This window comes from Pinus tabuliformis, chromosome 8, assembly GCF_031772625.1.
Source record: "Pinus tabuliformis cultivar Carrire ecotype Pingquan chromosome 8, CPIR1, whole genome shotgun sequence".
Taxonomy (NCBI): Eukaryota; Viridiplantae; Streptophyta; class Pinopsida; order Pinales; family Pinaceae; genus Pinus; species Pinus tabuliformis.
Genome location: NC_142294.1, coordinates 291,544,330 through 291,571,845, shown reverse-complemented (window position 1 = coordinate 291,571,845; position 27,516 = coordinate 291,544,330). Strand labels below are relative to the sequence as shown.

At 38.8% G+C, this 27,516-nt stretch overlaps 1 protein-coding gene across 2 annotated transcripts in view; it reads left to right on the top strand.

The window, feature by feature from the left end:
* Positions 1-27,516, top strand: part of LOC149235269 (uncharacterized) — a 302,830-nt gene that overhangs the window by 80,792 nt on the left and 194,522 nt on the right. For both annotated transcript variants that reach the window (XM_089372060.1, XM_089372059.1), the window contains exon 3: positions 20,581-20,747. In XM_089372060.1, the coding sequence (XP_089228186.1) occupies positions 20,581-20,747 (167 nt within the window). The remainder of the gene's footprint in view (positions 1-20,580; positions 20,748-27,516) is intronic.

Genomic DNA, 27,516 nt, shown 5'->3' with positions numbered 1-27,516 from the left:
GGAAAGTAAAAGGTCCTAGTCCGGGACAAGGGTCGCAGGGAGAGAAGAAGAAGAGCAAGAAGAAGGATCTATATAAGATCAAGTGCTTCATGTGTGGTGAGTTCAGTCACTACAGTACTCAGTGTCCTCAAAGAAAGAAGGACAAACAAGAGAAGCAGGATCGGCAATAATGTCCACAGAGATAGTCAAGTTATCCTCCAAGTTGGAGGACGATTTCACCATGTTTGCAGCTATACCTCCAGAAGTGAGGTGGGGTGATATGGAGCTTTAGTCCTAGAGTTGTGCAGAGATTTGGGCAGGATTCAGTGAGGCAAGCATCAGATGGTGTTTCCTCATGAATCATTACCCTTGCTACAGGGGCCCACAGATTCAGTAGTAGGAGGATCAATGTTAGTTGATGCAATCAGATTCTAGAGTGACAGTTGTAGACTAGTGGCAATCAGATGCTGAGGAGCGTAGAGTAGTGTTGATAATAGAGCAAGAGGCTCAGTAACATAATCAACAACAATGCAAATTTCTCAGTGGACAATTTTTTTTCAGATGCAACACAAAGACAATTTTTTTCAGTATTTTGGATGCTTCTCAGTTGCAGTAGCAACAACAATAGTGAGACGGATGTTAGTTGGGTTGCAGTGCAGATGCAAAGTTGGCAGAAGTACAGGATGTATGGTGCACTGTCAACAGTAGCACAAATGCAGCAGTAGGGTTCAACTACAGTCAGTGGCAGATGAATCAAAGTTAGCGCAGTGGTGGGTGGACAGTGGCAGTCAACTATAGTTGTCAGACATCAACAACGTGTATGGAGGATGTTGCAGAGACATGGTGTTGTGGCAAATGTGCAGCACTACAGAGAGAGAATGTATTGTATCAGCAGGGTATTGTATTAGAACGTATTAGAGGTAGAGAACGGAGGCAACATCGTATTTGAGGCATCGAATTATTGTGGATCATAGCCATCGGATTAGAATAGGGCGAAGGGTAGAGGTCAGGCAGATAGAGATAAGTTTAAGCAAGCGAGCTAGTCGTTTTCTGATTCCAACCTAGGTTTCTGCAACAATCCAACCAAGTAACTCTTGAAGAAAGTAACTCAAGCAATAATGATTCACTGATTGTGTTATATAGGTAATTATCCAACCGTGCATAATCAACTAATAGCATGCTTACTTTTCCCCCTCCTTTCATAATTTTATTTGGATCAAAAGCAAACCTCTAAAGCCACTAACATTCGCCATTCATTCATTCATTAATTCCCAGATGCACCTAGCTAGCTTCATTTCATTAACATCACAAGCAATGATAACATTATATACGTTATTATACAACAATAGTAAGCTAAGCAACTTCTAGCAAGCTTGTCCCTTTCTTTGTATAGATCTAGAGAGTAGATATCTATGGTTTCTTTATATAGATCTAGACCAAGTTAGAGAAGTATCTCGGTAGAGAGATCTATTTAGAGTCTAGATAAAGAGTTTGTATAGTTCCTGTAGAGAGTTCTTTTTCGAGATCTATATTAAGCATCTAGTACGAGCATCGAGAACCAGGATTGAGTACTGACATCTCGTAAATGCGTCTCCCTATGTCAACCTGCTGGTACTGGGCAATGGTTTATGAGGTTCTCTTGGTTCTAGTGGATGAGGTCTGTTGAAAGGGGTATGGATTGAACAGGGTTTGGTTTGATGGTGACTCAGGTATCATCTTCTCCTCTATCGTATGGCGATATCTCCTCTTTTCTCATCTGTTGGGAACGATGGGGGACATCTTTCTTCCTTTCTCTCGGTTAGTGATGAGGTATTTCTCCTCTTGGCTAGTGATGTGGGCCTTATTACTCGGGTATGGTTGTGATGCCTTAACGTGGAGGTAGTGGTTAGAGATAGTTTGCTACAATGGCAAAGCTTGACGCAACTCCACCGAAGCTGGTCGAAAGAACTCGAGAGCTGATCCAGATTAACCCAGGCTTTACGAAAGAAACCGCTCGACGAAGCTAGTTTAAATTGTTATGCTGCTGTTTGGCGAGACAACTGCTAGATTGAAACTATGACTAAGGAATCTGCTTGATGAACCAGGTTGGAGGCTAGACGTTTGGCTAGAGGAAGGAGAGTGTTGCTATAATGGGTTGGCACGTTAGGCTTTACGAATCAACTATGTGCCTGGGACAGGGTGGGGGAATGAATGATTATAACTACGAAATGAACCACGGGACTTTGTGCACGCAATGAACCCATACGGGTGGACGTTTTGACCATGGGATGCAATGCTTTGATTGAGACATCGATGCTTATAGACGTTGATACACCCATAACATGTGATTTTGATTGATAGATGCTTACTTGCTTGAATCGATTATAGTTGCTCTTTTTTCCTTATTGCTATAATTGGTCACACAAACTAGATCATAAACCCCATCTCTACACACCCTGTCATCCACCCACCATACGCGAGAGATTATGTTTCCCAAGTTGAGACTGATCAAGACACAACGTTCACTGAAAGCCCATTGTGAACCTTAATTCCACAGTTAACCTACCCGCTGATCATCTCTCTCTTGCTTCCCACCTGATGATATCTTCTCCATCTCTGCCTTAGATCTCTTGATGCTTGATATCTTCTATCTCTACCTCCTTTCTCTTGCAACCTAGAGAAACAACCCACCAAGAAGACCTAGGGGCTTCATCTCAAGCCTACACATTCGGCTGGGGATTCAAAGTTATCAAATCACACAATTCACTACTGCCCGAAGTTACAACAACTGATAGCTACCAAATGCCCTCTTTTCCCCACTGCCCATGGTTATAAAATCAATGTATTCGAATCACACCCAACTGTTCCCAAATCAACTCTACTACCTACTGCTCACGGGTCTCTATTCAAACTGTTATCTCATCACCCTGTTTATACTTGCTTTTCTATGGCCAACATTCCACCTACTGGTCTAAGCACAAGTTGGTCACAACACAACATACAGTCCATAGTTAATACCCGCTTACCCAACATGGCTTAGATAGACCTTGCTTTCTTACCTTACAACCACTAGACCTAGCTAGATACATGCTTACTTACGTTTATATAGAATTTGAGGAGGTTCACTTGCTTGTCCGCATCGGGCAAGGAGCATAGTACAAATGATGGTGCAACATGAGAAGTTGCATAGTGCCAAATACGGTATAAAGAACAGGCAAAAGTTCCAATATCAAGTTTATCAATGGACAAAGTGTAATTACATATATAATGAATGACTAGCAGCCACTTATTTCCTTGACGAAGGGTTGGCAATAAGTTTTAAGCTGCCTTTTGGATATGAGAGCTAAGAGCATGTAATGAGTAAACAAGCTTAGTACTATGTTATATGTAGAGTAAAAACCCCATTTCTTATGGATATGCTTACAGTGTTTGATTTGATTGATACCTTAAGCTTACTAGTATCACTATCCCATATTAAGGAAGAGCTATACCAGTGCTCTGTCGTGTAAGCTAAGGATAAGCTATCATAATCATTGGACTTACTTCTTTTTTCCATGAACAAGGTGATAAGTCTCACTAATACTTATGGTCATTACTAGTTAACCAATCTCAATAAACATAGTGGATTAGAAGCACCCTAATTAAGCATGATGATTCCATGCCCATACTAAGGCTATAGTGTGAAGTACAACTTTTATAACACCTTACTTGAGCTCTCAATATAATGGGAATAGTAGTATGTTCTCTAATCACTCAGCTTAGAGCTCGTATAACATTTGATTACAGTATACATATATGTTAGCCTTATAAGCTTAAGCTTACTCTAATAGCTTAACTTAGATGATGTCATAATCATATCCCTAATCAAGGTGTAGTAATAAGTGATAAGCAAGTGGTATGAAGAAGAAGCTAGTATCAATAGAGCTCTTGATTAGTAGAAACCACTGTATATGAAACACATGATTTTGAACTTATGCTTGATTACCTTATCTCGTCAGCTTACATGGAGATCAGACTAGTAGCTTCACGATATTATAGTGAATTTAATTACTGTGATTACATAAACAATAAGGGTGAATACTAGTAATAAGCAGATTGGTAGTATCTGTATAATACTTATATCCAGCTTAGTGTTAGTAAGGGTAATGGTTTTCACTATCATATGAATAACTATGGTATATGTGCTATGCTTGGTCATGTTCTTACCCTAATGAATATGATATACTAGTTATGATTAGTACTACCATTGAGGTTACCATTCCAATGATTCCCCTTAGTTCATGTGAACACGGTTAATCAAGTAATGGAACTGATAAAACGAGGCAGATATATGAGTATAATAGCCATCATCTTATGAATACAATGGGATTACTTGACCTATATTACTACATCCGAGTAAAAGGACTAGAAAACCCGATGAATCTGCAATATGAATAAGGGAAATCGATAGGACTTATTACGATACAAGTGGTGATTCAAATCAATGGATATCACAGGGCTTAGGTTCTCTTATTCAACATACTATGATTACACTGTATCCAATCTCATTCATATAGTACTGTGATTCTACTGTTGTATTGAGTACACAAGCTTCTTGATCTGAGTACCAGTGATTACTAGCATATCTATATTGATTATAATGGTATTACTAGTACTGTTATCACCATTCAACTCATAAACGGTGTTATACTTATAAGGCACAATACATCTATCCCTGAACAAGGCTTATTACTCGTATAGCTCTTAGAAGCATCATGTTACAACTATTCCACAGAGCAGTAATGACCCTTACTAGTAACACGATTAGAGTTATGTACATAAACTAGTATGATTACCCTTGCTTAAGCTGTGTTAAAGCATGGTTATAAGTGAATGCCTAATAATCCCTAATGATGAAGTACAACCATTAACTTACATTAGTACTTGTATAAGCTTACTTCAAACTCTATACTGTGATATGAAGTTCTATAACTACCTATGATTTCCATTACTTATACTCATAACTAATCTAAGCATAATGAACACATGATCAGTTAAGGAACATAACTGTATGTAATACGAGTGCTTACATATTATGAATAGTAATCATAAGTCCCTAATGTATAAGCATATCATAGACTACCTTATTGAAAGACGGGCTTGTTACTTCATTAACACTTCATCTATGTACAAGGGTAGATATTAGTCTTATTCCCATTACTTCACCTGATTAAAGCTTACTAGTCATACTGGGTAACTCTATACCACTTATGGACAGTATGTTTCCCTAATTACTATGATATACACTACCTGCTTTCTCGAGCTATCAGTAATCAAAGCCGTATGTTATGTAGAAACCAGCTTACTTGATTAGGGTTATGATTACACTTAGATTAGCTAACTTGTTCGTATAAGCTCTGTTCTACTCATTGGTTCACTTGTGGCTATTTCTATAATGAGAAGTGCTGTTCAATATGAGATATGTATAAGGTCTCACATATTGTAACAAGTAGGGATCAAACCTTACTAAGCTTAATCATACAAGTGGTACTATTCAATCAATCAATACGTATACCTTATAGTAACCTCGTAGCTTATTCACATATCAGTTACAATGGTGATACTACTAATACAGTACAATAGAGTGAATCATAGTACGATGTTGACATAATGAATGAAACTAGCATAACTCCAAGTTACCTAGTAAGCTTATAACACATATCCTTGTAATATGGTAAACTAAACAAAGGGTGTTAGCTCAACTACTAGTAATAAGTAGAACCCCTTTCATTAGGCTGTTATCACTATTTATTACATACGGGTTAAGTGTGACTCGGGTTGGCATGATGAATAAGCTTGATTAGTAATTACTTATCTTATAGAGTTATTCCCATTGATTCCTTAGTTATACTACTTGCTTTAATAGAGCTTCTATGAGTTAAATACTTATGGTTATTGTACTGTGATAATAAGGATATGCAAGCTTATTATCTTGGCTTGAGTAAGCTCTCTGGAATCACTATTATACTCTATCTTATCGTGCTGTTCCAATGAACTAGTAACACTGAATCCTATGATTAGTAATGTTCCTTTGTTATGGCACTGATACTGTGGAATTGGTTACGATAAGGTCAGTACAATCCAATCATGTATGCGTAATATAAAGATCAGTAATTATAACTAGTATTATTATCCTTAATTCGTGTGATTACTAAGGGAAAGAAACCACCAATGATGCTTACTAAGCTTGATATGCCCATACCAATGCTAATCACGTAAGTAACAAAAAAGCTCAGTACTCCATCTAGCTAAGAACAATATAGAGCTTGATTATACCTAATATGTATGACTAATCATAAGCTTACCTGTAACAACTAGTATAGATTAGTTATGTGGAAGATTACGATATCATTTAATGACTAATTTGTAAGTACATGGATTCTGATCAGTAGTAAGAGTTTTGACACCACTATTATGTAGAGCTTGATTAGGTTGACACTTATCCTTATAACGTTGTGGTTATAACAGCTTCGATCTCTATTGGTATAATTGAATACGTGATTACTGGTATTGAGATCACAGAGTAACATATGGTAACTTATTTCATATCATAGTTAATAGAATAGGTAAACACACTAGCTTTACTTGCATTACCATTAGCTTGAATAGGTTGATAAAGCATAACATACTTATACTAGCCATTATGTAAACACCATTCATTACCATTACTAATAAGTGTTGAATATGGAGAGACAAGGACTCTCTTGCTGTAACTATGGAGCTTTATTGAGATCACCTATCTGATTCCACTCTATGTATACACCTTGTTGATGTACCAGCTAAGGTAGAAGTAAGACCATTACTCTATGTGTAAAATAAGTGGCACAGTGATTCCGTATTAGTTACAGAGCTTATGATAGAATAGGTCTCGTCCTCGTTGTATATTATGAAAGCCATTGCATGTATGTGTCCCTTTGTTCATACTTTATTCCAAGAGTCCTCGGTATGTTACATGTACCATTATGAGCAATTAAGGTTGATACAGGTGATATGCCCATACGTTCTATCCATAACCATTGCTATTGTATAATACGTATGATTCCACTTATAGCTAGTTACATATCAATGGCATTACTAGTCTAGTACTCCTACTAATCAACCGAATTAGTTCACTTGATAGCTTAGATTAACGGTATTAACTAGTGTGAATACAGGGAATCCACAGTATATCATGTACAGAACATAGGTTGTGCTAGTATAACTCAATGTATTCATTATGAATAATACATCACACTGATACAAGAGCTTAACCTAGTATTGAATATGGAAAGCTTATAACCCATACTGTAACCCATTATGTATATCAAGCTATTACCATTGTATTAATTTCCTATAATATGAAATCCACTTTATGGGAAACATAGTACTGTTCAAATGTGTTACCATGTAATGATAAACCAAGCATTGTGATTACCATTCAATGTAGAAACCAAGCATAGTGATTACCATTCAATGTAGAAACCAAGCTTACTCCTACCAGTTCATGAAACCTTGTATGTAAAGGTCATGCTGTATTCACACCTTAATAAGCTTCCATGGAAATCATAGTATCAATAAGGTGACTCATTCTCTTAGCTCATCACCATCAAAGCAGCTTACTATCAACCTGTATAAAACTAAAGGGGTTCAATTCCACACATCATGTTAGTACTAGTCATTGTGTTTCACAACTTATTCTCTAATCAAACTATCACCTGTGATCCTTAGTTATGATATCTCTAGTATCATATCCATTACGCTCTTCATCTTCATAATAAGTTAACACAGTGTACGATATTATGTTAGTACGTTGTATACATAATAGAATATTATAGAATAGTGGAAGTAATGGGAATCTAAGCTCGTAATAAGGGTCATATTGGTTCCATATGAATATAAGATATTAGGGATATGTAGTAATAAAAAACCCTATAGAGCTTATGCATGGAATTGCAACAGGTCATATATGGTATTCATACAAGTACTGTCATGTATGGGTAATATAGTATCACATTAGTTATGACTCTGCTTAGTCTATCATATTCAATAGAAACAAGTGCTATCAATATGTAACAATAGAAGGAACATGATTAGCTTACTAGTGTATAATGACCGTATTTATAGTAATGAATATGAAGCTTGCAGCACGTTCAACTCCTAGGAACAAGGTAATCTCAATATAAGAAGCTCTTTGGTACTATTACACTTGTTATAAGCTCATGTTAAGCTGGAATGGTATATGTATATTGAAACAATAGGTATGTGAGAACCATGATGTTTCCGTAATTATGATACAGGCGTAATCAATAGCAATTTGAATAGGGTCAAGTTGACAAAGCTGTGCGTGTTTACCTATTAGCTGTAATATAGAACATGCTTGAACTCCATTGTATTAACCTAGTATAAGCTTGAATACTATTGGTCACAGGTTAAGCTCTTGTATACATGGCTTTAGTTCTACTATCACGTGTTACATGGGTTTCAGTGTATAAGACGTAATTACCCTAATATATACCCATCAGCTCAATACATGTATATTACTAATATATAAGCAAGAGTAACTGTATTTAACATAAGCTTAGAGCTCATAGATATCTATATGGCTCATATCACTGTTTATTACTAATATACAGATCATTGAATACACGATATAAGCATAATCAATATGTGTCTAATAAAGCAGCTTGATATAAGCATCACCCTTTTCATGCTTATTCCACCTATTTTATATAATGAGTAATGATCAGCTTAATCAACAGGATCACCTTTTCAACATGTAAGCTATTGAACATGAAGTAATTCCCTTGTATCATCCTAATAAGGGTATATAGTGAATCACCTGTTTAGTGATACTAATACAAATAGATGTAATCCTTGAATATGGACTAATACATATGATAAGCCCATACAGGTGTTATGTTACCCTTGTTATGTCGGCTTAATGAACAGGATAGTACTAATACCATTATCTCTACTAGTTACGTATGATAAGGTAATGAAACCCATGTATATACTTTGCACCTATCTGATTACTTGTTATGCTCTTAACCTGCAAAAGATACCCAAATACAGAATATGCGAAGAAAGATACCCAGAACATAGAACAGTGAGAGACAACAGCAAATACTTTATTATTGAGAAAGCAATGTTCACTGGCCTCTTCGAGGGGGCAACCTCCAATAGAGCAGAGCTCGATACAAAAATAAGACACGATGCTCCTCGCAGGGAGTCTCTATCCTTTATATATGACTCATACATGCAATACCAAGGATCAATACCATGGGTTTTATTATTACCATCTATCTAATACTACGGCCCATTTGCAACTAACTGTGGTCCCGTCATTAATTGCGGGTTAACCACTTACAATTATTAATGTGGGCTTTATTGACTCTTGACTATGACTCGATCCCATTACATAAATAAGGGGGTTAGGGTGGGACCCTAACATGCCCTCCCCCTTAAGACTAGCCTTGTCCTCAAGGCTGAAGCTGCGGAAACTGCTGAAGAATAGTGGCTGGTTCCCAAGTTGCATCTTCCGGAGAGGTGTCTTTCCACTTGACGAGGACTTCCCTAATGATGCGGCCCCGCAAATGCCTGTCTCGTGTGTCTAGGACTTGTTCAGGTTGGAGCCAGATTGAACCTTCTTCGTCCAATTCAGGTAGACTGGTTTGAATTCTGCAATTGTTCCCAATCACTTTCTTGAGGCACGAGACATGGAAAACTGGATGGATTTTTGCAGTAGGTGGCAAAGCCAACTTGTAAGCCACTTCTCCAATGCGCTGAAGTACTTGGTATGGTCCGTAGAATTTTGGAGATAGTTTCTGACAACCCTTGTCTTTGAGTGATGTTTGCTTATATGGTTGCAGCCTCAAAAAGACTTGATCCCCTTCTTGAAATTGGCGCTCTGAGCGATGCTGGTCTACCTGTTGCTTCATGCGGTTCTGAGCTTGATGAAGATTCTCTCTAAGATGGGCGAGCATGGTTGCGCGATGTTGTAGGAGTTGATCCACTGCTTGTACTTTTGAGCACCCCTTGAGATAAGAAGTAGGGGAAGGAGGGAGTTGACCATATACTGCTTCATAGGGAGTCATTTTGGTGGTGGCATGATAGATGGTGTTATACCACCATTCAGCCAGAGGTAACCACTGTACCCAAATATGTTGCTTTTCTAAAGTGAAACACCTAAGGTAGGTTTCCAGACATTTGTTGACGGCTTCAGTTTGACCATCTGTTTGCGGGTGATAGGAAGTACTGAGTTTTAGTTGAGTGCCTTGTATCCTGAAGAGTTCCTGCCAAAAAATACTGGTGAAGATCAGGTTGCGATCGGACACAATAGAAGTGGGCATGCCATGCAATTTGAAGATCTGATCCATGAAAGATTGAGCGACCAAAGTTGGTGTAAACGGGTGGGGTAGGGTGCAGAAATGAGCATACTTCGAAAGTCTGTCCACAACCACCATGATGACTGACTTGTTTCCTGACTTTGGAAGACCTGTAATGAAATCCATAGAAACCTCCGTCCAAATTGATGCCGGGATGGGCAATGGTTGTAATGTGCCTGGTGTGTTGACGGTTTCCCCTTTGTGGCGTTGACAGACATCGCATTCTGCTACGAAAGTAAGGATGTCCTTTTTCATGCCTGTCCAAAAAAATGATCTTCTGGTGCGAGCATACGTCTTCTGAAAGCCCGAATGTCCTGCAATGGGAGATGAGTGCAATTCTGCCAAAATGCGACTTTTGAGGGTGGATGTTGGTGATATTATGACTGTCCCTGTAGCGAAGAATATCATCCTGCCACGAGTAGCCCTTGGTGGAATTTGGATCTACCTGCAATTGAGAAATGAGTTGGGAGAGCCTGGGATGTGAAAACCATTCCCTGCGAGCCTCTTCAATCCATTCTGGAATGGGGAGGGAAATTGCTAGCAGAGTACTTTCCTCCTCAAATTGGCGAGATAATGCATCTGCTACACTATTGTCTTTCCCTTTCTTGTAAATGATCTCATAATCATATCCTAGCATTTTGGCGAGCCATTTATTTTGTTGTGGGGAGGATAGGTGTTGCTCCAAAAAATATTTAAGACTGTGATGATCTGTGCGGATTTGGAAACGTCGCCCCAATAAGTAAGGTCGCCAGGTCTCTACTGCATGTAAGATGGCCATCATTTCCTTCTCGTAGGTAGATTGGCCCAGATTCCTCCCACTTAGTTGTTGGCTTGTGAAGGCCAAAGGTCGCCCTTCCTGCATTAAGACCGCCCCAATACCTGTACCCGAAGCATCACATTCAATGACAAAAGATTTGGTGAAGTCAGGTAGTGCTAAGACTGGAGTGGAACACATGGCATTTTTTAGAGCGGTAAATGCCTGTTGTGCTTCCTCATTCCAGAAGAATGAATTTTTCTTTAGGAGTTGAGTGAGGGGCTTCGCTATGCGACCATAGTTGCGGACAAATTTACGATAATAGCCTGTGAGACCCAAAAATCCTCTCAAGCTCTTCAAGGTCTTAGGTTGAGGCCAATCCTGCATTGCCTGGATCTTTTTGGGGTCCACCTTGACACCTTCACGCCCCACAATGTGGCCCAAATACTCAACTTCTGCCATGCCAAATGAACACTTGGACATCTTGACAAATAATTTATGCTTGCGGAGCAGTTGCAAGAGTAGATCTACATGCTGAAGATGTGCGGCCCAAGTGCAACTATAGATGAGGATGTCATCGAAGAAGACAAGGACAAATTTCCTGAGATATGGTTTGAGAATGTGGTTCATAAGGCTCTGAAAAGTAGAGGGGGCATTACAAAGACCAAATGGCATGACCAGGAACTCATAATGGCCTTCATGAGTTTTGAAAGCAGTCTTTGGAATGTCGACTTCCTTCATGCGAATTTGGTGGTAGCCTGAGCGAAGATCCAGCTTAGTGAAGAATTGAGCCCCATTGAGTTCATCCAGCAAATCGTCAACCACCAGAATGGGAAATTTATCTTTGACTGTCAACTTATTGAGGGCCCTGAAGTCGGGACACATCCGCCACTCCCCATCTTTCTTGAGCACCATGACCACTGGGGATGAATAAGGACTAATGCTGGGACGAATGACACCTGCTTCCAAAAGTTCCTTGATTATTTTTTCTATTTCATTCTTTTGGGTGAACAGATATCTGTATGGGCGCACATTTGGGGGTTGGGCCCCTGGAACTAAGGTGATGCTATGATCATGTTCCCCTCGCGAGGGTGGAAGCTCATGAGGCTTGTCAAAGACCGGCAGATGGTTATTAAAAACCTGTTGCATCTCAGGATGAATTGGCAGAGACTTGGTTTCGACTGCCTGGATGGCATTAAATTGAGCTATAACTCCATGATTGCCCTTTTTTAACAATTTTTCCATCCTATGCGAGCTGATGATAGAGGGGGCTCCCGCCTGGAGTCCACGGAGGGTATGTGTGTAGTTGTTCTGCTTAAAACTCATATATAACTCCTGGAAATCCATTGTGATTGGCCCAAGAGTGCGAAGCCATTCAGCGCCGAGGACAATGTCGCAACCTCCCATGTGTATGGCAAACATGTGGGTTTTCAACTGATAATCCCCCATTTGAAGTTTGACATTTTCACAGCGGCCTTCACATTTCATTGTGCCCCCATCCGCAATTTGGACTTGGAAGTTAGAAACTGCTCGTACAAAACAATGCACTGCTTCTGCAACTTTTTGATGGATGAAATTATGTGTACTTCCACTATCAATCAAGACTACTACAGGGCGATGTTTAATAAAGATAAACCCTCTGATTTTGAGAGTTTGAGGTGAAGAAATCCTTGCCAAAGCATGCAGCGAAATAACTGGTTTGTCAGAGACATTGTCCTTTTGGTTGTCTTCTTCTAGCGCCTCATGTTCCTCAAGTGGTGGATCTTCCTCTGTTGAGCTGTAGTCAGTGGCATCAATTTGAAAAAATTTGGGCTCCTTGCATTTATGACCTGGGGAGTATTTTTCATCACAGTAGTAACATAGTCCTTGCTTTCTTCTTTTGGCCATTTCCGCAGGTGACACCTTTTGGACCTTAAGTGTTTGAGTCGTGTTGTGAGCCTGTGGGGGGTGACCTTTAGCGGAGAAATTTGGGCGACTGTACTGGGCTGCTAATGCACGTTCCACGTTACGAGCTACCTTGCAAGCCTCCGTCCATGTGGGAGGGTGGTGCAGTAGGACTTGGGCTTTGATGGCTTCTTTAAGACCGCTGATAAAACATTCCGTGTAGAACACATCTGAGAGACCCCAAGTGCGGAAGGCTAAGGCTTCAAAAGCTGTAATATATTCATCCACTGTACCAGTCTGTCGGAGCTTAGTAAGACGACCCAAAAAAGAAGATTCCTGGTCAAAGCGGTCTTGAAGAGCTTTTTTGAATTTGGTCCAAGTCAGAAAAGGTCCATTGCAATGTTGATGCCATTCCCACCATTGCCACCTTTCATTGTCCAAGTACATGCTCCCCACCATAAGCTGAGTCACATCATCTAAGATGTTATTCAGATTGAAATACTGCTCCATTTGTGCTATCCATGCTGATGGGTGAGAACCGTCAAATTTATGCATATCCAACTTGGGAGGTCGCTGACGGGGTTGTTGGTGGGTGTGCCAGACGTGAGGAGAGTGGCTAGACTCACCCTCACTGTGTCCATTGCCATTATACGCCTCCTCGTGGGCTGCCTCCTTGCCCTTCGGGATTATGCTCTCGACCAGGCTAGTTAGTCGGTTAAGCTGAATGTGGAGGGATTGCACGGAGTCTTCAAGTTTGTCCATCCTTTCATTGGCCATCGCTTGAGCTCTAGTTTCTACCATGCACTGACTTGATGTTTTTTTAAAATTGGGACCACCTAAAAATTTTTTCACTAAGAATTGAATGGTACCACCGGGCTCAGCTCGTTGTCCTCATTCTGATGGGCTAGATCACCAATAAGCGCCCCGGGAGATCTCAGACTTAGGAGTTTTACTCCTTCCTTATCAATACTGCAGTCGCCAAATCCTCAAAATGTCAATGTGGCCAAAAGTCCTGCGAAAATTATACCCCGGTATAGGAACCCTTCACAACGACTCAGATCTGGTGGATCTGAGAGATCTGAATGGCGGATCGGATAGTTCTGGGCGGCGGAACAGACTGCTGCTTGTGGATCTGATGGATCTAATAGATCGGAGTGGCTGGTCTGCTAACTCAGAACTGCTGGACTGATGTCTGCTGCTGCTGCACCTCTTTGCGCGCTGATCTGGCAGATATGATGCGTGATCCCCAGATAGAAAAGGGAACTATGGTCTCGAGGAGTGTCAGGTGCTACAGATCGCAATATACATAAGGGTCTGACAGTAGTACTCGGCCCAATGTTTCAGGGCTCTAACTAAGGAGGATCAACCGTACCCTTAGCCGTACAACCCGACTACCCTATCGTACGGGCGAGTAATCTCTCCGAGTGCTGTTCTCGGTGTACTGTAGCAGCAAGACGGCCGAAGGTTTATCTATGGCGAGGTTGCAGAGGAGCTAAGGGGCTTCCGATATACCTAGAAGGTACTTGGAAGACAGTCCGTACGCGGTTCTGTCTAATGCGCTACTACTCGAAGGGGTACCCACAGGGGTTACAAGGGAGTCCAACAAGCGTGACCACCTCTTGTATTTCTTGCGTGCATGCCTCCCCAAATCCGCAGGTTTATGCGCTCAACGACAGATCCCATGGTTTAAAGACGCCGGAACACGTCTCTAGCCAAAAAAAATTTCTACGAAATGGAGATCCCACTGTCCCTAGAAAGTGCTCTGATACCACTTGTTATGCTCTTAACCTGCAAAAGATACCCAAATACAGAATATGCGAAGAAAGATACCCAAAACATAGAACAGTGAGAGACAACAACAAATACTTTATTATTGAGAAAGCAATGTTCATTGGCCTCTTCGAGGGGGCAACCTCCAATAGAGCAGAGCTCGATACAAAAATAAGACACGATGCTCCTTGCAGGGAGTCTCTATCCTTTATATATGACTCATACATGCAATACCAAGGATCAATACCATGGGTTTTATTATTACCATCTATCTAATACTACGGCCCATTTGCAACTAACTGTGGTCCTGTCATTAATTGCGGGTTAACCACTTACAATTATTAATGTGGGCTTTATTGACTCTTGACTATGACTCGATCCCATTACATAAATAAGGGGGTTAGGGTGGGACCCTAACATTACTCGATATAAGCTCATAAGTTTCCATGGTCTTACTTCACAGCTTTCATATCATAACAATGTGATAAGCTTATATGTGGTGCTTAGCTTAACCCTATGTGTTTATCCATAATCAATTACACACATTATGAGTAATGCTTATAGTGTACTTAAGCTGCGAATCCTAGTAATCGATACGAGCATTTGATATGTACTGGTATAAACAACCTATACACTAAATAAGATAGTAAGCACTGCTTATTACAATAGCTTAGTTATGGTTATGAGGAGATTACACTCTTCTCTGTATTATAGCTGTACCAATATTAGGTAATTACAGTGAAAGTCGTGTAATACAATCTGACCTATATGGTTAATTACAAATTTACACATAATACATAAGGTTCAACATATCACTTACAACTTACATTGGTTCCATATTAGTTATATATGACATGCTTATTTCACTTAATATATGCCCTTTATATACACATTTCATGATCTATCCTTATTCAAGAAGCTGGAACTCATACTGCTGTGATCATACCATATTCATACCTATCAACTTATGGTAATAGAAGTGATTCTTGGGATTTACTTGTGTTTTGACATATGAGATACAAGGAGCTTATATAGTACCTGTATTAGTTATGGTTAAGCTGTTACATGTATATGACTCTTATCACATCTCTATTCAACTTAGGGTATTTCTTATGCACATATATGGATTATGATATTGCAAGGTTGAACTACATGGGATTCAAGCTATGTGTTAAGAGATTTAGACATATCCAGCTTTAAGTGATACTAGTGTACATTGATTACTTAGAGAACTACATAGATTATGGAACAAGCTATATCCGTAATAGAGAAGCCGAGTCCATTGAATCAACTATAAATGAGGTCCTGAGGTCCATATTGGTGAGATTGATGAATTAACACCATTCCAGTAAACTGTATACACGTATGTGAATCGTAATACAAACATCATATTACAAGCATGTACCTTTCTACTATGATAACTTGAGCTGTAATGAGTTAGCTTTACCTAGTTAAGCTCGTACTAGTGATAAGTATAACCAGTTGTAATGGAGTTAGTGTGATAACCTGATCTAATTCCATGGATAATCAGTAAAGGGTGATTGTGTTCTCACTAAGAGAGAGTGTTAGTTTTTGTAGCATCGGATGGTGTTCTAGTCTTGAGACTTTGTGGAGAGGCTAAAACACATGAGTTCACCAAAAGCCAAAAATCATTTATTGAAATTCCACCTAGAGATGGCTCAATTAAATTAATTGACCATAATTTAAAATTTTATTAGTTTAACTTAGTAAAAATGGTTAATTAATAATAATTAATTGAGAAAGGTGAGAATTCTCTAGAAACTTACATAGGTCGACTTGGAGATGATCTCAACCTTTGATTAAGTTTAATCTTGGTCGTTGAAGTCCCAATTGGAGATTATAAGAAGAGGTCGATAGGTAGATGGAGAACACACTAGTGCATATACTTAGTTGGATAGGCAGTTCGAATTCCCAGTAGCAGGAGTGATTCAACAGTGGAGGTCGAGCCATTGGGTGAGTAGCAAGTGGCAGAGGAGCAACATAGTAGTATTCCGGAGGAGTTTCCGGTTTCAGAGAGTTAGAAAGAGGAGGTTGAAATTATTCTCGAGGAGGCTGCGTAGGGGTTGCGTAGAGCCTCAAGATAGGCAGTTTGATTTGGCTGAAAGGAAGGTTGTTTTCAGTTCCAGAGGCTGGGAATATTTTCCAGAGTGTCTGAGAGATTCTCCTAGTCAACAGCAGCCAGGATGGCTTGATTGGAAGAAATTCCGGGTTGAGCGTGAGAGGATTTGCGTAGAGGGTTTGGACAACTAACTTTTCAGAGGCCAGAATGAGCTGAGATTGCTTGGAGCGAGGGTAAAATTCCCTAAGATGTTTTTGCTAGTATTTCTCTTAGATAGAGTCGCTTGTGTGGCGACATTTTATTGTACTCAGAAATTCTGTTGCTACATAATAATAAAAACCCTCATTGCTGCACTAGTTTTCCCACATTGGGTTTTTTCGGGGACATTTGTCCAAAAATAATGATGTCATATTTTATGTGTGTGCTAGCATTTCTCAGTTTCCAACATTTTTATTTCTGCAACATTTACTTTTAATTTGTGAAGAAATTGTAGTGTGATTAATTCAATATTTATCATAAACTTAATAAACTGAATAATTAGTTAGGAGAATTAATTCCAGTTGCTGCATTTCAAGGATTTTTTACAAGAATCAGTACCAAAATCACAAGGAATATACCTAAAGCAAATATGCTTAAGCCTCTCAAATTTATGTGTGATATTTTTATGGTTCTTAAGCTTATTATGGTTAGTTTAGGTGTGATTGTGCCACTGTTATGCTTTACTTCAAATCTAGATATGTTATGACAATAAACAAATGGATGGTGATAGGAGTAAACAAACCCACAAGGCCTAGAGGCTTACCTCCAACAATTGAGATGCCAAGTTAAGTGACTCAAGATCGATGTATAGGCTTCAAAGATGCAATGAGACTTCTTCAAACATCTGCAACCACAAGGTTAGCCTCTGATATAATGCAATCAAACCTTGAAACCTTCATGACTAGGGCAAATAAGGCCTCTTAGGTCTGCGAGCCTCTTTGGATGGCTGTTGATGTTCAAGCTCAAGTTTATGACGTTTAGCCTTTAAATGAGTAAGAAAAACACTCTAAGCACCTGCAAACACCAACGTGTCAACCCTAGAATCACTTTGATGGTGAATTAAGCCTTCAAAAGCTTGTAGCCAGGCCTAATATGCTTCTTAGAGCTTGCGGCTAGGTGAATTAGTGACCCTAGGCCTTGCGGCCAGGGCTAGGAATGCTAGAGATGATGTAACAATAGAAGATCAACCTTTAAAACCCTTATCCAGGTGAACTCTAGCCCTGCAAGAAAGAGATTAGCCACAAAACCAAGATCTACAAGCCCTAGAGATTAGAGAAATTATAATTACAATGTAGTGCTAAAAAATCACTTGAAAATCCTTGCAATGATGGTCTAATGCCGACAACAAAGGTTTAGATTCAAGATATGAAGTAGCGTGACCAAGTTGTAGCCCTCCAAACCCTTGCAGCCCTCCCTAGAGAAGCCAAATAGGCCCGCCACCAAGCCAAGATAGGCTCAAGGCCTTGCGACTAGCCCTTCACAAGTGCACACGTTAGATCTAAGCTCATATCAATGACTATAATCACAAAAATTCAGCTGCACAAAACTTCAAATGTATTATGCAGTGAATTAGGCCCTCTAGGGCTAGCGTCTCCCTCCAAAAGCTAAAGTGTTGAAATTCTAGGACCTGGGTATGGTAGATTAAGGTCTCTAGACCACAAATCCACCTCACAAGTTGAACTCTCTCCTTCAAATATCTGGACTTCTCCTCCTCAAGTGACTAAGTGCCCAAACCCTAGTTGTCTAGGCTAGGTGAGGGCTTAAGCCCTCAAGTTTTAAATTTATCCTTGAATCCTTAAGCTATGGCACATGCAAGTTAGATAAATAGAACGAATCCCAAAATCTAAATAACCCAAAAAGTATGTACACAATGAACACTTAAAATACAAGGGTTAGTAGATTTATTCACAAATTATTCACAATATTTACAAGAAAATATTAGCTCTATTAAGCAGATAAACCTTTATAGCACAAGTAGATTTAGAAAATAAGTGAAATAAATAATTTCTAATTAATGCACTGTCCAAAACCTTGCACCATAAATCGTTAGATAAGCCGAGAAGCCAAACAAGATGTAGTCTCCTCAAAGTCTATGTACTTGGGGGTTGCCCAAGGGCTGAATCACTTGAAGATCTCTACACACTCAAAAGATAGATTGTTAGATCATAGGGGTTTGATTCACACAAGAAACCCAGAGATCTAGAGATACCTGCTAGATCTACTAGATTTAGAGTGTTTACTCTAGCCCAATACCTAATGCAAGATACCTGTGCAAATAGATAATCCAACCACTGGCAATGAAACAACAATCTTCTGTAAAAAGCACTTAGTATTAAAAACATTCGGCACATACCATAAATAATTGAGAGAGAGACATCTTGAATTGAAACCCCAAAGACACTTGATTTTATTCCAGAAAAATATCTAGCAGAACTTAGTTCAGTACATCAGGACCTTCTTACAAATGAGGAGCCTTAGGCCTCCTTATATAGTAAAAATGAAAGTTCTAGACCCCTCCAAGTGGGAAAACGACTATTTTGACTTGATCCAAAGCTTGATCCATGCCAAAATAATTTTATCCCTTGATAAGTGTTGCACAAATCTCCAAAAATTTCAACCCCTTGAGAAATTGAACTTCTAGGTGCATCTGGTCCTTTGGAGAATCTTCAAAAATAGAATTGTCATTACTTGTGCAAAATAATTGACTGATTGGTCCAAAAAATTCGATTTGCTAGGCAAATAGCCTTCTTGGGTCCAATGAATTTTTGAACTGGGACATTCTGCCTTGGAATTGAGGCTTTTGAGTTTGACTTGAATTTTTCCCTTTGAAAAACAGCCTCAATAATTTTTGATGATTTTTCCAGTTGGAGAGTAATTAATTTTTTTCTCTCATTTCAATTTTTGACAATTTCTCGCTAATTTTATTTTTGCCAGAAAATTGAATAATAGGCTTGAGGCGATTACAAATATTTTCCACCCTCTTAGTGAGTCTTGTTGCACCCATTTTGCCACAAGTCCAAGGAAGCAGTTGTGCAAAATTTCTCAAAGATCAGAATCATCAGCGATTGTAAACCCAATTTCTGCAAATTGTAATGAAAATGATGCTAGTAAGACCATGTAATTATGTAACAACCTAGGTAAGCCCATAATTTTGGTGACGGATTTCATCCTAGGAGGTGTTTTAACCTCACCTACCTGTGTTTCTAAACACAGCTAATTGGAAGAGTTTTTTCCCTCCAGCTTAAACCCCAAAGCTAGGGTGAAATTTATTGTCAAATTCTTAGGTGAGTCCCAGTGTTCCTAGTCGAGTCTATTAATTAGGATTTCATTAATTACTAATTCATTTAGTTTCTTTTGCAATAGAACAATTTGCCTTTTCAATGCAGTTTATTTGTCTTTTTAATTAATTTCTTCATGTATAAAACTCAAAATTATCTTTTAAAATGGGATTGTGCTTTACATGGCCTCATTCGAGGCCAAGAGTTGCATTTTCTACAATAGGTGATTGACTTATGGGCTTAAGGAGTTGCAGATGTGTTTGACTTTCTGGTTTTGTATGTGTCAATTTGGTGTATATTCATTGTATACAAAATGTCTACTAGGAATGGGATGCCGTCTTAATTTTTTAATCAGTCACGAAAATTTCTAATTCATATGTTGGCCTTGTTTGTTTGGCTATCTTATGGAAACAGCTGAACAGAGACATTCCTGTGAAGTTTGCAGTAGGATTGGGTATGGTTGTTGTATTTATGGTGATTGCAGTAAAAAGATACATGGCTAGTCAGTCTGGTGATAGTGGACGTGGTTCTGTGTCGGATCTTGTAAAAAGGGGCCAGCTAAGATCAGATAGAAGAAGCATGTATGTACATGTCAGTAATTTATATCTTAATGTACTTTTTTCCTTGATTTTATATTTTTCGTTGGTTAAATTTCATACAGGATATTGCGTCAGTCACTCTGGGGAAAAATTCAAATATCTGTTGTGTCCATTGTGTCATAAGCCACAGGAAGTTTCTTCGTGGGCAGAAAACTGTGACCTTGAGCATAAAATGAGTGGATATGCAAAACTAAAATTGGTTAATGACAAAGGTGGTAAGCAATTCAAACAGAGTTTGATAAGTCTAAAGAAGGAAATAATTGAAACGAAATAAAATGTTTATTTGTTGTCTAGTGTTAATGACTAGTGGTTAATGGCTGCATAAAAATCCAATGTAAAAGGGGAGAGAACATTAGTAACAAATGGAAGCCGTATTACTTGTTACTGTTGAGGCCTTATTGCTCATTTAGTAGTAGGAACTCCATGCATCAATTAGCAGCTGCACTAGGCATTGAATGCCAACTGTGCTACACATTAGATGGCAGCCTTAAAATTCATCAAATGACAACCATACTACAGCTATACTATACATCAGATAGTACTTGTAATATTTATTGAAAGGCTGTTTGTACTCATCCATTCATTGCAAGCCATACTAATTAATAGTAGGATATCCCAGTAACGTACAACATGGCCTGCACCAGTGTTGTCAGACTCATTTTTGGCTCCTGAGTCTGGATGAGTCTTGGCAAGTAAGCACTGGGATAAGTAACTCCTGGAGACTTTTCTGTCATACTCCCCACTCTCACGTGTCCAGACTCCTCTGAAACTCACCAGACTGTATTTTCAGTATTTTTTCTCTTTGCAGAGCCTGAAAAGTCTGAAAAGAGATGCTGAGTCTTCCCTGAGTCACAGGCCAACCAAGTCTTAAAGAGTCTGAGAACATTGGCCTGCAATGATGTTAGAAATTGGTTTCCATTCTTCTATATTAGTTGCCATGTCAGTGGTGCTACATCAGTGTCTAAAGCATCCTCATCTTGAAGTAAAGTTTAGAAAGTTAATTGAGAAGATGTGGTGCTTGCAATCTCGAGGAAATAATGTATCCACACAATTTGCATGAACTCCAATTAATTAGGACACAGTTATATACGTGATGAGCTTTAAAACTAACGACTAGTTTTAAGCAGCTATTTTAGCACAACGTTACTTTTAATGCTCCTAATGTGAGATTTTATTTTTGATTAAATTATTATGTTATGTTAGATTCATGAAAAGCAGAATATCTATTTGTCTCTGGTCTCCAATCTAGTTACAATTGATCCTATAAATATATTTGATATTGTAAAGGACTGAGACAATTCAATTTGGGGAACCTTCATATCACATTCTCTCTTTTTCGTCTATCATTGCTTTGAATTTTTACACTGTTATCAGAGTAGTTGTGAGGGTGCAGGGTAAATGTAGCCATGTGGAAGGGAGAGTAGTAGCCCCCCATTAGCATTTGACAATGGGATGGAGAACACTACAAGTTAGGTTGAGAGAAGAATTGGATGATAGAAAAGCTGGTATGGTTCATGAACACCATTGAGGGTCTAACGACAATTACAATGAAGTGCTAAAAGCTTGTTGCTATAGATTTTGTTTGAACTTAAAAGTGTAAGAAAATTAGTGAAGATACTTAAAAGATATAATAGGAATTATTCAAAATGTTATATTGCCAAGCTCACACAAGCTTGATGGCAAGAATTATGCCATTCGGACATTCAAATTTAGAAACATTTTTTGTGAGGAGAAAGCTTTGGAGTGTTGTAGATTGGAAAGAGATATGACCAATATTGTTGATGAACAAGAAATATACAAAAGAATTAGGGAAACTCTTGCAATCAATGACATGGTAGTCACATATGACATCTACCACATGTCCATGCTGTTAGTTTTTGAACCTAGCACCTGGCCTTTAATTCCTAACATAAAACTTATTAAATAAACACACAACAAGGTTCCTAACAAAATATTCAGTGGAAGCAAAATTACACAGCCAATCTCAATCACATATGACACACAAATTTCTGCCCAATCTGTTAGTTTTTGCAGCATCGGATGATGTTTTGGTCTCAAATTTTATGGAGAGGCTAAGACACACGAGTTCTCCAAAACCTAGAAATCATTTCTAGAAATTCCACCTAGAGATAGTTCAATTAAATTAATTGACCATCATTTAACTTTTTCCTAAGTCTAACTTAGGAAAACTGGTTAATTAATAGGAATTAATTGAGAAAGGTGAGAATTCTCTAGAAACTCACACAGATCAACTTAGAGATAATCTCAACCATCGATTAAGATTTAATCGTGGTCGTTGAAGTCTCAACTAGAGATTATAAGAAGAGGTAGATGGGTAGATGGAGAACACACTAGTGCAGATACTCAGTGCTCAAGGCAATTCGATTTCCCAGTGGCAGATGATTCAACAGTGAGATCGAGCTAGTGATCGAGTAGCAGGTGGCAGAAGGGGCAAAGTAGTAGAATTCTTGAGGAGTTCCAGTTTTGGAAGAGTTAGGAGAGGAGGCTGTATTATTTCTCAAGGAGGCTGCGCAGGATCCTCAAGAAGGCAGATCGATTCAGTTGAGGAAGAGGTCGATTCAGTTGCTGGTGGCCGGGAAAATTCCCAGTAGGCCAAGCGTATCACTTCTAGGGGCCGAGATAGTTAGGATGTCTCATTTAGAGGGAGTTTTGGGTTGAGCGTACAAGGGACTGCATCGGGCCTGCGCAGATCATTCTGGGAGTCGGTTTTTGAGCCCAGACTGAGCCGAGATTGCTTGTGGAGGAAGTTAAATTCCCTCAGATATTTTTGCTAGTATTGCTCTAAGATAAGATTGCCAGTTTGGCGTCTATTTTATTGTACTCAGAATTTCTGCTGTTGCTTAATAATAAAACCCTCAATTGTTGCACCGGTTTTCCCACATTGGGTTTTCTTGAGGACAATTGTCCAAAAATAACGGTGTCATAATCTTTTTGTGCGTGTGCTAACATTTCTCAGTTTCCATCATTTTATTTTTCGCATCATCTTTGTGAAGAAATTGTAGCTGTGATTTTATTCGTTGTTTGTCGTGGCAAATAAACTGCTTCATAATTAACCACTTAGAAGATCAATTTCCAGTTGCTGCAATAGTAGAAATTTTCACACAATCAATAGTTGTTAATTAATAAATTATTCTGAATGTACTTGGGCTCCCATCCTAGGATAATGGCCCAACTGAGGAATACATATACAACAATAAACTTGGAGTTATCCACTTGATCAAGCCCTAGATCTGTCCTATTTTCCTTAGCTGATTTGGATTTGTCTCCTTTGTTGCTCCTTGCACCTTCCTTAGACCAGACACACTAGAGTATCACACTTCTCTTCTTGAGGCTAGTACGGCTATATGGTGTGCCTTCTCCCTCTCCCTAGCCTTGCTTTCATAACTTTACATTGAGCTAAACCCCTAACACTAACCCTAATCTCAAAGTGATTGTTGGCTAAGATTAGATCTTGTTTCACTTGAGATCAACGATTAAGATTAAAACAAAATCACTAAAGTAAATTACTTTACTTTTCCTAAGCTTCTATTAGCTCAATAAGCCAACATACTATTATGTGTTTTTTCCTAAGTTTAGACTTAGGCTAAGTTACATTACCAACTTGATCATACTTGAGGAAGTGGTCTAAGGAGAATGTGGGCGACTTCTGCACGCCTAGACACAAGGCCTGTGCAGAAGTGTTGAGAAATCAAGGTGCTTGTAGATTAGTGTTGATTTCTCTTAACTTGATAATTACTTGTGAATGTTTGTTAGCCTTTTATTAAATTTATATTATGTTCATCAAGTAATTACTAAAAATGTACAAAACATGAAGATCACAAAGAGACAAATGACACAAAGATTAGGTTCCAAGCCACGGCAAAACCCCACAAGGGGGAAGACCTAGAAATCTTCTTCTTAAAGAATCAGATCAAAGTGGGAAATCCAAGACCCAATACCAAGACCAAGACTGCCACAAAGACCCCAAGTTATCCCTCCTTCAAGCCATTTGTTAAAAAGTGGGGCAACATCAAGACGAATTTCCCCTAATGGAAACCCTAAGCCCCAAGAGCTCCAAAGAGAAATTATATTGGTTAAAAGGAAAATTCTATTAGTCAAAATAGAAATAGTATTTTTGATGACAATAATATTTGGGAATTTTAAATTCGAATTTCCCTCCAATGCCCAAACTCGGCCCCTCAAGCGAAGGCCCTTCACCGCATTATATAAATAAAGATCTTATTGATAAAAATAATACATAATTATATGATTGACATCAAACTCTTTGAGGCTCAATCACGTAAAGTTCGCGACACATATTTTTCTTATGGTTTGAATATTGGTTCGTTGACTTTCTTCCAGTGCTTGCATTGGTTCGTCGGCAATATTTTGGAATTGGGCATAGTTCATCAACATACTCTTGTAGCTCGCACTGCAACCTTCTGGCTCTATTTCTATGATGATCATGACTCTTTCTCGCACCATACCTGTGGCTCTATTACCATGTCGTGGCTCATTACAAAAGTTTTGTGGTTCGATACAATTATACTATAGGTCGTTTCTCTTCACTATGAGTCATATTTCATTGCTGTGGATTGTACCTCATTGCCATGGTTCGTATTTCATCTCTGTGAGTCATATCCTTTTACTGTGAGTCGTATTTATTCACTATGGGTCGTATCTCTTCACAGTGAGTAATATCTCATCGCTGTGTCATATCTCCTCATATTTCATTGCTGTGGATTGTACCTCATTGCCATGGTTCGTATTTCATCTCTGTGAGTCATATCCTTTTACTGTGAGTCGTATTTCTTAACTATGGGTCGTATCACTTCACAGTGAGTAATATCTCATCGCTGTGTCATATCTCTTCACTATGAATTGTATCTCACCACTATAGATTGTATCTTATCACTATGGTTTGTTTCTCATCCCCGTGGCATCGTGAAGACTTGCATAACTTGCAAAATATTATTAGGATGAGACAGTAAGTTTATATATAACAGTAAGACAGTAATCTATGTGATTATGACTAGAACATATTTGATGGTGACTTAGAAATACAATGCAGTCTTGGATATGGCAGAAAACTTGATATATCTATGACATTGTTTATGTAACTTGGCATAAGGTTATTCGTCACAATACAGTGAAGGAAGCAACCCTAATACGTCTAACCTATTAGGGTTTTGCTAACATGCCAATGTCTTTGCTCTTATATGAAGGTAGTGAGATTTGTGATGACAGTCTTGCTTATGACACAATGATGACAAATGTTGCTTACGATACAATGATGACAAATGTTGCTTATGATGCAGTGATGACAATTTTGTTTATACAATGATGACAATATTTCTTATGATATTGTGATGATAGTCTTGCTTATGATACAATGATGACAATCTTGTGAATATAATGATGACAATATTGCTTATGATAGAATGATGACAGTCTTGCTCATGATACAATGATCTATATGTATGGCAGTGTCTGTATAACAATTTTGTGTAGACAATGAAAGCAACCCTTGATATGTAGTAGCTTGGATGTGTAAGTATAATCTTCATGATAGTGACCTTATTGACAGTATGATTGCAGTAATAGTCACAATATGGTTTGAACTGTTAAACACAACAATGGCGAAGACAGGAGATACGAAAGATTAGCCTTGAATCACTATATTATTCACAATGATACATATTTATATAAGTTTAGTGACCCTTGGTTTCATATTCCAAGGGGTCTCTTGGACTGTTTAGCTTATACATCAACCTTAGAGGATTAGGTGTCCAACATTCCCCCCCTTAATCTTAAGGGGTATGTATGAGTTCAAGAAGAGAGATGTAATACAAAATGTGCAAAAATATGCATGACAGCACTAGGCTGCATGTGCTCTCTGAAATGTTAGTAGAAAGGGGTGGTTTAAGGATGACCACCAACACTAGAACGCTTAGTGCAATTCACGAAACTCTTCCAAATCTGGAAAGAAGTTGAAACCTTCTACTAGAGGAAGTGCCTCTAATGCTTTGGAGAGGGAGACCTTAAAGGGAGGTCTACAACCTACGGTGGTTTAAGGATGACCACCAACTCTGGAACACTTAATGCAATTCCTAGAAATCTTCCAGAACTGGCAAGAAGTTGAAGTCTTCTGCTAGAGGAAGTGTCCCCAATTCTTTGAAGACGGAGAAGCTCAACTTGAAAAGGGAGGTCTTAACCTCGCATAGATGGTTTAACGCTGACCACCAACCAAAGGCATGCTCAAGGGCATCTCTGTCTCTGGCTACAACTCTGAATCTGGTATGGTAGGTTGTGGTTCAGGCTTGCTTGATCAGGCTTTGAAACTTGTAGATGAACATCATTTCTCCCCCTGTCAGATACAAGGTGAGATGATAGAGAAAAGTCAACTGCAAGACTGTTCAATACTCTAGAACAAGTTCTGACATATGACTTAAATATCTTCTTCGTTGTTGAAGCCCATTTCCAAGAAGCGATCCATCCAAGGTGAATCTTTGTTCTTGCAAGAGGTTTGTTTTTGAAGCATTTGTTTGAAGAATGAGTGGTTTTATGACAATGCTCACATGGATGAAGATCAAAACAATGATCTTTCATATGGCCAACTCGGTCACAATGTTGGCATTTAACAATTTGTCGTGGCTGCTGTGGAAGAGGATGAGAATTTGGAACATTTAAGGACGAACTGTCATAAAGAAATCCAACACTATGAAAGTGAATGGGCTTTGAGTAATCTGGA